This window comes from Telopea speciosissima, chromosome 6 (genome assembly GCF_018873765.1).
Source record: "Telopea speciosissima isolate NSW1024214 ecotype Mountain lineage chromosome 6, Tspe_v1, whole genome shotgun sequence".
NCBI classification, from domain to species: domain Eukaryota; kingdom Viridiplantae; phylum Streptophyta; class Magnoliopsida; order Proteales; family Proteaceae; genus Telopea; species Telopea speciosissima.
In genome coordinates, this window is record NC_057921.1 from 45,605,384 (window position 1) to 45,621,079 (window position 15,696).

Here is a 15,696-nt window from a genome sequence, read left to right on the forward strand (position 1 = left end):
TAGAGCCTCAAAGTATGTCATCGGATCATCATCCGATTCAACCGATACCATGTGGAACTCTTCCATTGTTTCCTCTTCGGTTAGAAGAGTTAGCCTGGTGGGTGGTCTAACAGTCCTCCCACTGCGTCGAGGTTCCTCAGGTGTTGGTATTTCAGCGGGTATGTCAGTTGGTCTCACTTCTGGAAGTGACGTTTCTGAGCCATCTGATAGCTCTTTTATGACTAAGGGTTCGGACCTCTGGGTCATCATTTCTTCCTCCAAAATGTGACATGTTTACTTACAATGACCTTTTGGTCAACTGGGTCATAGAAATAATAGCCTATCGTGCCTTTGGGGTAGCCTAAGAAATAGCATCTTGAAGTCCTGGATTCTAACTTGTCTGTCTGTTGCTTTCGCACATGTGCTATGCAACCCCATACCCTAAGGTGTTGAATACTGGGCTTTCACCCTTTCCACAACTCAAAGGGTGTCTTGGCTACAGACTTAGATGGAACCCTATTCAAGATATATATCGCCGTCTCTAAAGCGTACCCTCAGAAAGAAAGAGGCAGCTCACTATAAGTGAGCATCGTCCTGACCATATCCAATAGGGTCCGATTGCGTCGTTCGGATACACCATTTTGTTGTGGTATGCCTGGATTAGTTAGTTGACTAACTATCCCTTGGGATATGAGATGTTCTTTAAACTCATCCGATAGATACTCCCCTCCACGATCTAATCGTAAGGACTTGACGCGTTTATCGAGCTGTCTTTCGACCTCGGCTTGGAATTCTTTGAATTTATCAAAGGCTTCCGATTTCCTACGCATCAAGTATATGTAACAATATCTAGAGTAATCATCGGTGAACGTGATAAAGTACTCATACCCATATCTTGCTTGTATGTTTATGGGTCCACACACGTCAGTGTGTATCAACTCCAACAGATCTGTGGCTCTAGCACCTTTATTGCTAAAGGATTTCTTGGTCATTTTGCCCTGAAGGCATGACTCACAGGTGGGGAATGGTTCCACCCTCAGACTCTCTAAGGACCCATCCCTCACCAATCTAGTGATTCGGTCCACATTAATGTGACCCAATCTTAGATGCCACAGATATGTTGAGTTCACTGGAGCTGCTTTCCGTTTCAAATCAACATTTGAAACAACATTCATTCTAATAGGGCAATCTAGAAAATACAAACCACTTTGCATATATCCGGATGCCACAAAGGAATTATTAAAACGAATAATCAATTTAGAATTAAAGGAAAAACTATATCCGTCCAAAACAAGTTTTGAAACTGAAATTATCTTCCTCTTGAAAGAGGGTACATAATAGCAATCCTTTAAAACTAAACTAGCAGAACTAAAATTTAAAATAAAAGTTCCCACAGCCAACGCCATGGTCTCAGCTCCAGTGCCCATCCGAAGACGCACTTCATTTCTTTCCAGGTTCCTTATCTCCTTGAACCCCTGCAAATCATTGCAAATGTGAACAGTGGATCCACTATCCACCAACCAAGAATTGGTTGGTTCAAAAGATAAATTAGATTCATAAAGAACGTGAACATCACATGTACCTTCTTTAGCAGCCTTTGTTTCATCCGGCTTCTTATCTTTCAAAGTTGCCAGGTAAGCACGGCAGTTTCTTTTCTAGTGACCCTCCTTCTTGCAATAGAAGCACTTGCCTTTGCCTTTATTGCCAGACTTCCCACCCTTGGCTTTCTGGGTCTTGCCCTTACTTCCCTTTTTCTTCTTCTTCCCATTTGAAGAAGGCTTTACCTCAGTTGCATTGACCTCAGCCTTGTCCTTTTTCAAGGACGCTTCAGCCTCTACCAGTACATTAGCAAGCTCGGTGAGATCCATCTCCTTCTCGGACATCTTATAAGACATCCTAAAAGGTGCGTAGGCAGAAGTGAGTGACGCTAAGATCACATCAGTCTTGTATCGCAGGCTGAAATCAGTCCCCATGGATTCCAATTTTTCAAACAGATTGATCATTTTCATTACATGATCCATCACTGGAGTCCCTTGAGACATCTTGGAGTTATGAATTTGATTCACCGCATCAGAATGTGCGTGTGTCAACTGCCTGTTGAACAATTCAGCAAGCTTATCCATTTCACCCCCAGCAGTGCGTATATCCTTGACTGAGTCTACAACTGATTTTTCCAACGATCCTAGGATATAGAGTGATGCCTTGGAATCCCTCATGAGGAACCCTTGCATCTCTTCATTTGCCTCAAAATCGTTCGGGTCGGGTTGAGGAGGAACTTGTTCATCTAGAAGCGTATGTACGATCCTTACAATCGGAGCAACTTAATGCTCCGGTACCAATCGACATAGTTTGTACCATTAAGTTTGTATGCGCTAATGAGTGTTAACGAGGTTGAAATTAACGGCAGCTATCGTATATTAATCTACACATGCACAAGTAAATAACCACATGCTAATTAATGACCATTAAAAATAATAAATTGAGTACACACACATCAATGGTCTTTCATGATTTGGGTTTCCCTCATAACCCAAAAGATGAATTGGATACCTACAACCCTTGCATGCATAACTTACCCTGTCGGGAGTCATTATACACACTATGGTAGTGTGGACTAAGCTGTCCGCCTCATGGGTTTCCAATATTTTCGGCCACCTGGGTGTCATGTCCAGATCCTGTCGGCTGACATACACCCAAGTCATGTACTTACCTATTGCATTAGTTAGAATCATGAAATCATGAAAGATGGCCCACTGTCGGAGTGCCCTCTCACTATCCATACCTTAACGTATCTAGATAAAGGTAAATATAGATAAATGTGTGACAGAGGTCCTGGCAATGTCCTGTCGGCTTATGCGGGGTCATGTCACACACTTTCTACATTTATCTTCAATAAGAGGCCATGGACATGTCTACCGATTAAGACTAGTCCATATCATACATGTATTGTGAATAAAGAGGGATTAATTAACTCTCACATACATGGATAGATTTAAACAACATAATTAATCAACATTAATTAAAAGTGATTATGGGATGACGGCATTTTTATCAGAAGCAATTAAAGAACCCTCCCAATAAAAATAAAACTAATAACTTTGGGTGCATTTATCATGCCATGGATGCCACGCCTCGATCATCTCCTCCGCCCGATCACGTCTTCAAAGTAGGTGACTTGCATCTCCATAAGCATTTAGCACCACATGTGGATCACCATCTACATGCCCTGGGAGTCTTAACTCCTCTAAAATTACAATGGAAACCTAGAAAAATTCTATACACTTTCCTTTTCATAATACTAAAGAAACCCCGCATGGAGAAACCAACCTACCATTTGGGTTGCCCATGGGGTGGAGTACATTTGTTTATAAAAAAGAAAGGGGGAGAGAGAAAAAGAGAGAGAAGCATCACATCCACCCATAACCCCATGTATCACATACATAAACAATCCATCCATTTATTAGAATGCCATTCCCATAATCACATCATAATATAATTTTATGCATGGGCATTAAAGCAAGTGAACCAAAAATTAAAACATGGATTCCTTCAATTATTGAACCACCACATCGCATGTGATATCATGTATCCAAGCCCATAAAATTAAAATCGCATTTTAATTGCAAGTGGGTAAAGAGGGAATCTCTTCACCCATCATCATCCTCCAAAAACAAAACAAAATAATAAAATTATGTTTTGAAAAATCTTTTTTTTTTTTTGTTAAGCGGAGGGAAAACAAGGGGGTGCATGCAGCCCACTTGCGCAGTGCGAGCACTCCTGCGCAGCCCATAGGCACGAGGCCCACGGACAGGGCTGCGGGCTCGCAGCCCGCAAGCTCTTGCGCAAGCAGCAGCCCACAAGGGATGCGCACAAGGGTAGGTTCATGGGGAAGGGCGTGCACAGAGGTTTGGCAGCGTGCGCTCCCCCCCACATATAGAACATGATTAAAAAATTTTAAAATAAAAATTAGTAATCACAACCTAATTGGATACATGCTTCAATAATTGGAATAAACAAAACAAACCAAATCCATCATCACATGGGTAGGTTGTTACACTAACAACCTTGTAACTACCTATGTGCACATGGGAAGGTTGTTACAACAACCATATCTTAACCACCCATGTTCCAACTTGCATCCCACTCACGATAATCATATTAACCATTAATTATCTAATATTCATAGGTGGGAAAGGTGTCTCTGATACCACACTGTTGGCTAAACAACGGTCCAGGGGTCAAACCATGGTTCCCTAAGGAGACCAAGATATTTATCTTTAGGGTTTTGCACGTCCTGGGTTAGCCCATGGTGTCCCATGGGTGCCCCATTTTAATTTTAGGGTTTCCCATGGTCGCCCATGGGAACCCTGGTGCATCCCTATTAGGGTTTCTCCTTCCCTATTACATTCCATAAAATTAATTATTACAATAGGGACGGAGAAACTCGTCTCTAGTCCATCACATGGCAAGAGGGATCCATCCCATACTCGAATGCGCAGCGAAAAATAATCGATTCGAGTTTCTTTCGCATCCCATAAATATTAATAATCAATGACAGAAGGAATTAATAAAGAACGCTAACCTGGTGAGCCTCAAGTGTTGCTCCTCCAATAGACAGTGGTTCTTCCTCCAATGAGCGCTCCAAGCAAACAGATCCGAACCTCCAATGGTGCTACCAAGGTTCTACACGCCAATCCCGGATGCCCTCAAACTCCTCGGCACAGATCTAGGGTTTCACAAACCCTAACTCTCAAACACAGTGAGAGAAGCAAGAAGAAGAAGAGAGATCACAAGAGGGAGAGAGAGAAACCAAAAACGTAGGAGAGAGAGTGTCTGCTCCAAAAACATGGAGAGCTCCTCTTACTGCGTATTTTTGGTCCCCTATTTATAATAATAGGGTTTAATTAAATCCTGGATAGATTTAATAGAGCCCTAGTGAGAGTCGACTCTCTCTCTCTCGATCTGCGATTCTGTTTAAACTCAAAGTGCTACGGTGAAGAAGCGAGAATCTAATAGGGAAAGTATTAATTAGATTCTTTATTTAATTATTAATGGATAATTACAATTAGCACCAAATCCATTAATTAAATAAAGAGACAATTAAATTAGCAAATTCCAAATAACTCCTTATATGATAACAATTTATCATATACAACCCCCCCACTAATCAACACCATCATTATGGAATCTAGGGCATGTACACATGTACTGCCAAACCCCAATCCATAGTACATGTCCATATAAGAGCGTCTGTGCATCCGATCGGGTCCCGCAAAACTCGATAAAACACTTTATTTGAAATAACTATAAATAATGTATCATTTTATGTAAAATAAATTTTGCAAAACCATTTCCAAAACGAAGATGGATCCAGTTCGATCCGACCATGCCTGAGCAGTCTCTATCTTGGTGTTCCCCAATCGGGCAGTGGTGACCGTGTTGGATAACTCCTTCACTCACAAAGTGTTCACGCATTCCCAGAACACCGACTTTGACTCGCTTGAGTCTCAGTCATTGATGAACCAAAGAATGCGATCACACTTTGCAGTGACAGGGTTCCCTCAGGTACAGGGTGTTGGTGACACATGTCTATCCCTTCCTACATCTGGGCAGTACTACATGAGGGAATCGACAAAGTAGATTCTTCACCAATGCACACATCAAACATGTGAGCACTCGCATTCGTACCCTGACATCACATGTCTAGGCATACCCAATGCGACGACCATATGATAAGGGTGCCCAGCCCAAACCCTAGTCGTGACTACCATTTTAAGTATAACTTATAGACACATAATGCTCAAAAAGTTTATATCGCATGTGACAATATTAAACTAAAATGTATAAATGTTCAATACAAAGGTGAACCGGGTTGAACCGGACCGAACCGGGTTTGATGGACACACACTTGTCCAACATGAACAAGACTAAATACGTTTTTTTTTGGTAAACAAGACTAAGTATTACCAAGCCTAAATTTGGTTCAACACAATATACTCTCAATACTATTGATGAGAATATAAATATTCAAATGTATATCCAAAATAGAATTGTAGAGGATGCAAGGGTATTTTCTATTTTTTTTTTTTTTTTTTTGGGTAGAAAAGCAATCAATTGATTAACGGATTAAACTCAAGTCTTCTGTAACAGCATCTACAGATATACAAGGATCGGAATTGGGCCAAACAGTTCTATTCGCAATAGACTGGGCCCTCCTGGCTAGGGAATCTGCTACAACATTAGCATCCCTTGGAATAAAAAGAAACTGGCAAACATCCAAGTACGTGGCAATATGCCTAATATCCTCAACAATTGGGCAAATGGATAAAGGCCGCTGCTTGGAGCAATCCTGGTGATACGAGACGAACTCCCTATTATCACTCTCCACCATAACACAATAAGTACCTTCCAAAATGGCCTCAAGGAGTCCTTCCCGAACTGCAATTGCTTCTCCTTCGATAACGAAACTGAATCTATGATGGCTTGAAACTGCAAGCCGAAGCTGCCCCAAATGATTGCGCAAAAGGAAACCAATTCCACCCCTCTCCTTACCTTGAACAAAACTCACATCACAATTCAACTTGAAGAAGCCAAGAGGGGGAGGTGACCAGACCTAGTGCGACGGTGGTCGGAAGTGCAGTATTGCACAACCCACTGGGTGGTGAGCAATTCCCAGATGGAGGTCGATTGTCTGAGAGAAACTTGTGACAAGTTCTCTGAGCAGAGTGCAAAACTTTAATTGGGGTAGAGATTATTCGTCCAAACAAAAGATCATTCCATGAGCACCAAATTGCCCATGCAATGAAAGAGCACAGCGTAGTGAAGCCCCTCGCCGCTTGCTTATCCAGTGCACTGAAAGACCGCTAATTCTGAATCCAATGATGAACCTTAGCCCCCTCCTCCCTTGGAATAAGATTTGCAAGGCTGGCACCGAACCACACTGCCTTCACAAAAGGGCAGAACAGTAAGATATGCTCAATGGTTTTGGGTGCTACTCCACACTTGCTGCATTGCATATCCACTGGGATTTGTCTCATGTTAAGGACTGAGGCCGTGGCCAGACCATCCGAGCATGCCCTCCATTAAAAACTCTTTAACTTCGGTAGAGTAACACAACCCCAAATAGATTTCCACACTGATGAAGGGACATTCAGGCAGCGGTTCAAACTCGACAAAGTAGGTCTCCCCAGTTCTTTAGTTGTCCACTGATTATAGAGAAGATGGTAAGCACTCTTGACACTAAAACTCCCAACCTTTGAAGGCCCCCAAACCTGCCGATCATGTGCGGCAAAGAGACTGAACTGAAGTTGATAAATGGCCTGCCTATCCTTAGGATGGATGTATCAGTTGATGATGGCCTCATTCCAACGTCGATTATTATTATCAATGAGATCTGAAACTCGCCTATAAGGGCAATCCTCCAAGGGTGGGTGCTGAAGTTTATAATTTGGCAGGTTGGGTAACCAATTATCATTCCAAATATCCACATTATCACCTGTGCCGACCCTCCATAACAGTCCAGCCTTAAGAACCCGTCTACCTTCCAAAATACTCCTCCATGCCCACAATGGGTTTGCCCCCAACTTCACCTCCATGAAACCACAGTGTGGGAAGTAGATAGCCTTCAAGAATTTGGCCCAAAAATTTCCTGGCTCACTCCAGAGCTTCCATGCAACCTTGGATAGCAAGGCTCTGTTGTGTAAAGAGGGTTCATGAAAGCCAAGTCCACCACGATCCTTGGATTGGCATAAGCGGAGCCATAAGATCCAGTGAATCTTGTGCTTATCTGACCCATCTCCCCAGAAGAACCTGGTGGCTTCTCTCTAGATGTGGTCGTGATGTGAAGCAGGAAGTTTAAAGTGTGATGCCGCATAGTTTGCTAATGAAAAACCCACCGATTTCAGAAGGGTCTCCTTACCTACATGAGATAAAAGCCTATTCTTCCAACCATTGAAACGCTTCCCTGCCTTATCAGTAATATCATGAAACAACTCAGCCTTAGAAGTACCAAAAATAGTAGGCAAGCCCAGGTACTTACTAGGACCTTTCCCATAGGGGATCTTGAGGACCCGAGAGAACCAACGCCTAAAACGAACATGCACATTTGGGATGAAAGAAAGTGTAGACTTCTTAAGATTAATAGCTTGCCCACTTGCATTACAATAGACCTCCAGGCATTGCTTCAGATGGTAGACCTCCTCCAACTTCACTTGTGAAAACAGCAAACAGTCATCTGCGAAAAGAATATGTGTAATGGGTGCCGTACAGGTACGAACCTAGATACCCTTGATAAGACCAGATGCCTCTACCTATAATACAACACTACTCAACGCTTGGGAGCAAAGGATAAAAAGAGCTGGGGACAACTGATCGCCCTGACGAATACCCCTTGAAGGTATAACACAACCCCGAACAGCTCCATTAATAACAAGCCTGTAAGTCACCGAACGCAAGCAGGCCATCACCATGTTCACCCAATGACTAGCAAAACCAAAACGAAGGAGAAGTTGTTCGATGAACTCCCATTCCACAAGATCGTAAGCCTTCCGCATATCCAATTTAAGCGCCAGGAACTTCTGCTTCCCCTTCTTCTTCCGAATAATATAGTTGAAGACTTCATGTGCCACAAAAATATTATCGGAGATAGAGCGGCCAGGGATGAATGCAGACTGGGCTGGTGAAATCAGAATTTCCAAGGCTTCTTTCAACTTGTTCGCCATAATTTTGGAAATGATCTTAACTGCGACAGCACAGAGACTGATAGGCCTATATTGATCTGCACTTTCTGGATTAGAGCACTTTGGTACAAGACATAAATAAGTGTCATTACAGTGTAATGGAAGAGTGCCAGAACTAAAGAAATTACAAACAAAATCATAAACATCAGAATGGGTGAAATCCCAAAATTTCTGAAAAAAGGCAGGGGGGAGTCCATTTGGACCAAGTGCTTTCAACGGTGCCATAGCTGTGAGTGCTGCTTGCATCTCCTCAAGTATTGGAATGCCACAAAGTGCCTCATTCACCTCGGGTGAGATCTGCGGCTGAATTGACTCTAACACAAGTTGAAGTGCATCATGGTCGATTCCTTCAAACTGAAAAATATTGCTATAATAGGCCTGCATAAGATCATAGACTTGTTCATCAGATTGTGTCCACTCACCATTTGCCTTTCGGAGCCTGAGAATCTGATTCTATCCTCTTCTTTGAATGGTGGATTGGTGAAAAAACCTCATGTTTCTGTCACCTTGTTTAAGCCAGGTAACCCTAGACTTCTGCCTCCAAAGCTCCTCTTCCTTTTCCAGCTCCTCATTAAGCAACATAGAAAGTTCCTGCTCCTTACTATAATAACCATCGAAGATAGGTCCTCCTTGAAGATCCTCAAGCTCACCTTTCAAATTTTGGATTTTTGTTTGAACATGACCAAATACTTCTTTATTCCAACGCTTGAAAATAAGCTTGCATCTCTGCATCTTCTTAAAAAGAATAGGAGTAGCATCAGTTGTAGCCACAGGAGCCCAGGCCGTCATTGCCGTTTGCTTGCATTCAAGGTGACGGAACCAAATGGATTTGAACCTGAAGGGTCTCTGGCCCTTAAATTTCCCACCTTCAGAATCAATAATAAGCGGACAGTGATCTGAGTTTAAAGCTGCCTGAACCAACACAGCAGTATCAGGAAAGGTGGTCCTCCAAGCATGGTTTGCGAGTGCTCTATCGAGCTTGATTGTAATATTAGCTCCCCCTTGCCGCTTATTACTCCATGTGAATTGCGGCCCATGCGTGGGAAGGTCAATGAGTTCACAAGACTCCACCATGCTTCTAAATTGGGTAATCTCCCTAGAAGCCGGACGGTTGCCCCCCTCTTTCTCCTTCTATGAGAGAAAGGAATTAAAGTCTCCATGACAGATCCAGTTCATTTGTCTCCCCTTACCCAGGTGAGTAAGCTCAGCCAAAAGCTGCTGCCTATTCTCTTTAATAGGATCTCCATACACAGATGTTAAGTAGAACTCTGTCCCATTATCAAGCTGAACCATAGAGTCCACATAATGCCGGCTGGAGTGAAGGACCTCAACATTGATATAGTGTTGCCAAATCAGAGCTAAGCCTCCTGATGCACCTTGGGAATCAACTAAAAAACAAGCATGCATACCTAATCGGTGCCGAATCTGCTCCATCTTATGTGCTCCACATTTTGTTTCAATAAGGAAAATAATGTCTGGCCTTACCGTATGAGAGAGGTTGAGAAGTGATCGAATTGTCGGGGACCTCCCTAAACCTCGACAATTCCAACTAATGATCTTCATTTGTCCCCGTGGAGCTGCAATTCCCCAGCTTCCACGGGTTTGGATTCTAAAAAAGACACCGATTGCAGAGATGATGAGTTCACATGATTATGACTATCCCCATCCAATGATTCCAGTTTGGGCCGCTTTTGTTTGTCCTTGGGAGCTGGCATGTCATGGGTAGGTTGCAGATTGGGTTGGGAACCGAAGGCCTTGGACACATGAATTTTAGAGGTATCCATGTAGGTGGTGGCATGAGATGGCAATAGAAGGGGTGGAGATGGTGGAGGAGAGAGAGCAGATAATGTGGGGGAGGGAATGTGAGACATGTGGGCCACACTCGGTTGTTGGTTATGATTACGTGGGAGGGAAGTGATGGGAGGCTGGTGGGGTGCAAGGTTAATACCCGATAAATGTGGGAGCAGTGCCACAAGAAGGTTTGTGACATTAGGATTCTGTAAAAGGTTGGTCATTTTCGGGTTATTGGTAGGAAACGTGGAGCCAGTCAAGAGTGATGCAGGGTGATGGGGCTTAGGCATATAGTTACGTGGAGAGTTGGGTTGGTGGAGGCCATGAGTGGTGGGGTGATCGTGGGGAGAGAGTGGGGTAGTTGCATGCACAGACTGGATGCTAGGTGGACAAACCGTATGGACGGTTGGTGGAACTGCCAGGAGAGAATGGCTTGCCTGCCATTGATCAACTCCAACGCCGACGCCGGTATGGGCCGACGGTAACTGCAAGGCCATGGAAGGCTGAGCATGCTGATGTGCAGGGGCTGGTGCAGCAGGGTGTCTCCTTGACGATACCAGCACAACTTGAAACTTCTCCAATTGACGCTGGTCTGGAACAACTCCTTGTAGATCAGGGCCGAAGCGGCTGACTGGAAATTCTGGGTATTTCGAGGCTATCGAACAACCATGCATCTTACAATGTAGGATCTCCGCATCGAACAGGCCGGCCAACACATCGTTTGATTTCATGATCCACCATTCCACAGTGATAACAGAAGGTCTGCAACCTCTCATATTTGAGAGAGACTTTAACCTGGGATCCCATTCTCCTCTTAATCTTCACTGAACTTCGGAGAGGCTTAGTGATGTCAATATTAACACGACATCTAAGAAACTGCACCCTAGCCCCAGATTGGACTCCTTGGAAAATCATGACTTGACTAGGCATACCCACCTTTGCAGCAAGCTAATTGGCTATCTCCAGAGTCATAAGTTCCAATGGAACGTCGTGAAACTGCACCCAGAATTCTACTTGATTGAAGGTCCAATCTTCCCTGGGATTCCACCTCTCCAAGATAATCAGATCCCCCCCCCACCGACCATGGCCCTTCAGTGAGCACATTAGAGACGTCAATAGGGTGTTGGAATTGAAACAGGAAACGATTCCCATGCAGTGGAATAACCGTAATTGGGTAACAAAGATTCCATGCATTCGGTAAGGCCTCTGAAACTGCCTGCTGGCGATAAGGTTTACTCGGGATCACTTGACCAATAACACTATACTCCCGATTATGGCTGAGGTTGGTGTCCAGCGTATCATCCAGAAGTAGGGAGTCATCGTCCTCATCCAACTCACCTTCAGAAGTTGCAGTAGGGTACTGTCGATAGGGGTGCGTTGAAGGGTTTGGTGGTAGTGGGTATGGTGGTGGTTCAGGTGAGTAAGAAGGGTCTGGAGGCAGGAATGGGTGCGATGATGATTCAGGTGGGCGAGGAGTGTGTGGTGCAAGAGAAGGGAGCAAGTTGGGTTTTGGAGTAGACTTCGCCGTAGAAGAGTAGCCTTCCATGGTGAATTGCTGTAGAAAAGTGGGAAAGGAAGAACACGGCAATAACCGGAGAGGAGAGCACGCACTAGGCGGAGAGACTTTTTTAGGGCAAGCTATTCTACTATAAAATATTTAAAAGCGGGTATTTTCTATTTTACTCAGGTGGAATAATTGAATGGATTTTTTTTTAATAATCGAACTCGTCAAATTTATTGCGACTCACATGAAAAGACCAGGGCACCGCTTGATAACCTTCCCAAAAACTGTTTCTGGTTTTTTTTTATTCTGAGAAACAGACAAACATCTAAAAAGTGTTTGTTAAACATTGTTCCATAGAAATTGTTCTTTTGTGGATAAATCAAAATTTCTATTCCCCATAAGACTTTTGACAGAACATGTCCAACATGTTCTCTCATTGCTCAGCACAAATCTACCAAAAAAATACCAATCTAAACCTAGCGTCTTCAAACACAACTCCTCTTTCGTCTTTCTTCAGTTCAGCGAGAACCCTAACACAACATCTCTCTCGCTCTCTCTGTCTTTCTCTCTCGCCCCATCGTGCTCTCTCGCTCTCTCTGGCTTCGTCTTGCATTGATCTGGGTTTTATTTGGAAGATTGAACAGAGGGAGAGCATCTTTCCAGTTGCCCTTTGTGGTCTCCCACAAATTTTAGTACCCTGTCGTTGAAATCTCCTGGCAGGTATGCTTTGGTTTTCTTTTTCTTGTTTAAATCTTTTTAATCCATGTCTCTCGCTCTCTCTGGCTTTGTATTACTGTAATTCAGTTTTTTTAAAACTTGTATCTTCTGCCATGCCATTTTGTTTACCATATTTTGCTTTCATGAATTCCAATTTACTGTAAATCGGTGTTGCTGTGCTTGGCTGCCATAACCAGTTCAAAAATGTCTTTGGCCCCTTTATTTACTGGAAGTTGTCTGAGCTGGGAACTAGTTGGGTTCAGGGTTATAAAATTCAGTTCTTTTTACTGTAAATGTCTTTTTACGTATAAAATTCCATTCCATCTGGATAAACGTTTGGATGCCACATCTCTGAAACAGACTTCACCGATGGAGGATGGAATGGGTAATCCTTTGGAAAACTCATGATGGCATCAAAGGAACCCCATTCGTAAAGAGTGTCAAGAGGTCCTATTATATTAACACTCCATTCGTATAGATTGTTTTCATTCACTAGACCCACAGAGAACCCTTCTACTGGTTTCTTCAGGAGATCTTTAAGTTGTTATTGAAGGAGAAGGCTTGCTTGAGGAGCAGGAGGAGTCTCTCCTTTCTTGTTTACTGGTGATTCCATTGGCCGGAAAGAAAAAAAGAGAGAACAGGGCTGAGGGAGGGGGTTTGATCAAAGATGTAAGAGAAGAAGGAACAGATGTATACTGGGACTGAAGGGTTTGATGAACAGATGGCTGGGGGTTGTGCTTAATTTATAGTTTTTTTATGGATGCAGATCCATGTATTAGTCAACCAATCCTCTAGGTGATTTTTTTTCTGTTTCCCTATGATCTAAGGGCCATAAAGCTCAGTTTTTATGGAGCCAACCAGTTTTTAAGGCATTTTTGTCCTTAAAAAAGTGTTTATGAACTTCAGTCAATTGATCTAAGCTTTCTGTGGGTACTGCTGGGTTTTTAAAATGTTTGAATGAGCATTTGTCGGACTAAGAAGTCAGTGGTCAATTTTGCAGATTTGTACATTTCAGATTAATATCAAGTCAGTGGGGCTTAAAGCCTATCTCACCTTGTAGCTCAGTCCATCCTTCCTCACTCAGACACCATTGTAGTATGCATAGGAAACATTGTGCTTTTAAATCAGGCGCCCTCCCATTTCCCATATTTCCCCACCTCCACCAGACCAACTGATGACCCCCCCCTCCCCAACCCCACACACCCCCATCCCCTCCCTTAGTTATTGCATTTTCCTCTTCTCCTAGCTAGACCTCTCATTCATTCAATTTTCCTCCATCCTTTATATTTAAAACCTCCAATCACCCATATATCCCATTTCTTTATTCTCTCTCTCTCTCTCTCATAAATGGGTTCTTGATCATTTATTTGTTGTATTTTAAGTGCCTAGCTCATTTCCATTTGCAAGGACTGCTGCAACTCAAACCATGCTATTAGGCTAATCTGTGTTATAATATTCTGAGATCCCCAATCCCTAAAAACCCAGAAAAAATAATAGACACCTTTCTAAGTCTCCTTCCTTTATCCATATTCTCTGTTTTTTTTTTATGCTTCTTGCCCATCTCTTGGATTATTAATTAACTAATCAAGAATTCAAGATTGTTTTTTTTTTTTTTAAAGTTTTAGTACATTACCTGCCAACCAGCTTCAATAGTGTTAAGATCATTGCCAAATGAACCAGAGATTACCCACATTTGGGACACACTGAATTCGTACTGATTAGCTACGTAAGGTGACCACACATATATTAATGCTTGCTTTTGCTCCAAAATACTGATCTCCCATTACATACCCAACTGCATGCTGTGATTCTTGCAGTATTTTCTGTTACCAAACTCCAAAGCCACAATGGTCTCAGATTAGCTCAAAGTCTGTGAACTGGGCTTTGGTGTTATTAGTAGTGATGTGAACATCATTTGGATATCTTTTAGTTTTACCTGATTTATTTATTCTCACTTTCTAGTTTGGCTGCTCTCTGTTGCTACTGTGTGTTGGAAGAGTGCTGCTTCTAAGCCTTTATTGAGGCCTCTGATGATGTACATGGGATGTGATACATACTACTGTTGCTATTTACAATTTATTTTATGTTGTTTGATATTCTCCAAAACCCAGCCATACTGCTGTTGCTATTTACAATTTATTTTATGTTGTTTGATATTCTCCTAAAACCCAGCCTTTATATAAGATGACGCTTCTAGACTTCCCCATTGTAGTTCTCTGTTGCTACTGTATTCTGATACATGAACTTCCATGTATTTTTTTGGGTGATTACATGAGCTTCCATGTTAGATGACCACTTTCATTGGACAAAGAGAGTAAAAAAGAGAGTCCACAACAGCTTAAAGGGGTAGTAGCTATGGACAATGGATGGCTCAACAAAGTTAGGGAGCTTAGCTGAGTTGTCTTAGAATATGAGCTTAGTAGGGAATTAGGAGTATCTGGGTATTCATAAAAGTTGTAGATAAGCATGACTTTAGTGGCTCCACTGATAAAGTACTACTTGATGGGTCTTAGCTCAAATTGGTAGAGCACTTGGAACATGAGCATGTTCCAAGAGGATGGTGGTTCGAGTCCACCAGGGCTTTCTTTATTCAACTATTCATAGCATAGTCAGTTATTTTTATACTTACTTTGGTTATGTTAATGAGATATTTTAATGTTATGCTAAGGTAGGTAAGAAAAGGATTTTACAAGTCTTTTTTTGGTATAATTGACAAAGAAATGGCATTATTGTAATTATTTCAATTGTCTTCTGGAAACATTTCCAAAACAGGTTTACCAAGCGGGTAAAAAACGGTTTCTCAGCAAAGAAAATGAAAAAAGCTGTGTTGAGAAACAAAAAAATGTTTTGGTGTTTCCCAGCACATTTCCAGAACAGAAACACCTGGTAAGGTTATCAAGCGGTGCCCAAGTGTTCAAAAATTCCAATTTGACTCAAATGATTCATATCAGTCAAAACCCAGAGCCC

The 15,696-nt window shown here is 42.5% G+C and overlaps 1 protein-coding gene across 1 annotated transcript; it reads right to left on the reverse strand.

Annotated features, from left to right (window-relative positions):
• Positions 1-6,097: 6,097 nt before the first annotated feature.
• LOC122665818 lies at positions 6,098-11,284 on the reverse strand. Its single transcript, XM_043861952.1, has 5 exons — positions 10,904-11,284; positions 9,243-9,848; positions 8,298-9,095; positions 7,898-8,183; positions 6,098-6,531 (listed from the first exon to the last, which is right to left on the reverse strand). Exons 1-5 carry the CDS (start codon positions 11,282-11,284, stop codon positions 6,098-6,100), a joined length of 2,505 nt encoding a protein of 834 aa, XP_043717887.1.
• Positions 11,285-15,696: the final 4,412 nt, after the last annotated feature.

Coding starts and splice junctions, on each gene's coding strand:
- LOC122665818 (XM_043861952.1), bottom strand. CDS start 11,284: ATGAGAGGTTGCAGACCTTCTGTTATCACTGTGGAATGGTGGATCATG. Junction 9,096..9,242: donor TTTGGAGGCAGAAGTCTAGG/GTTACCTGGCTT, acceptor GATCTTATGCAG/GCCTATTATAGCAATATTTT. Junction 8,184..8,297: donor CCCAAGCGTTGAGTAGTGTT/GTATTATAGGTA, acceptor TCACAAGTGAAG/TTGGAGGAGGTCTACCATCT.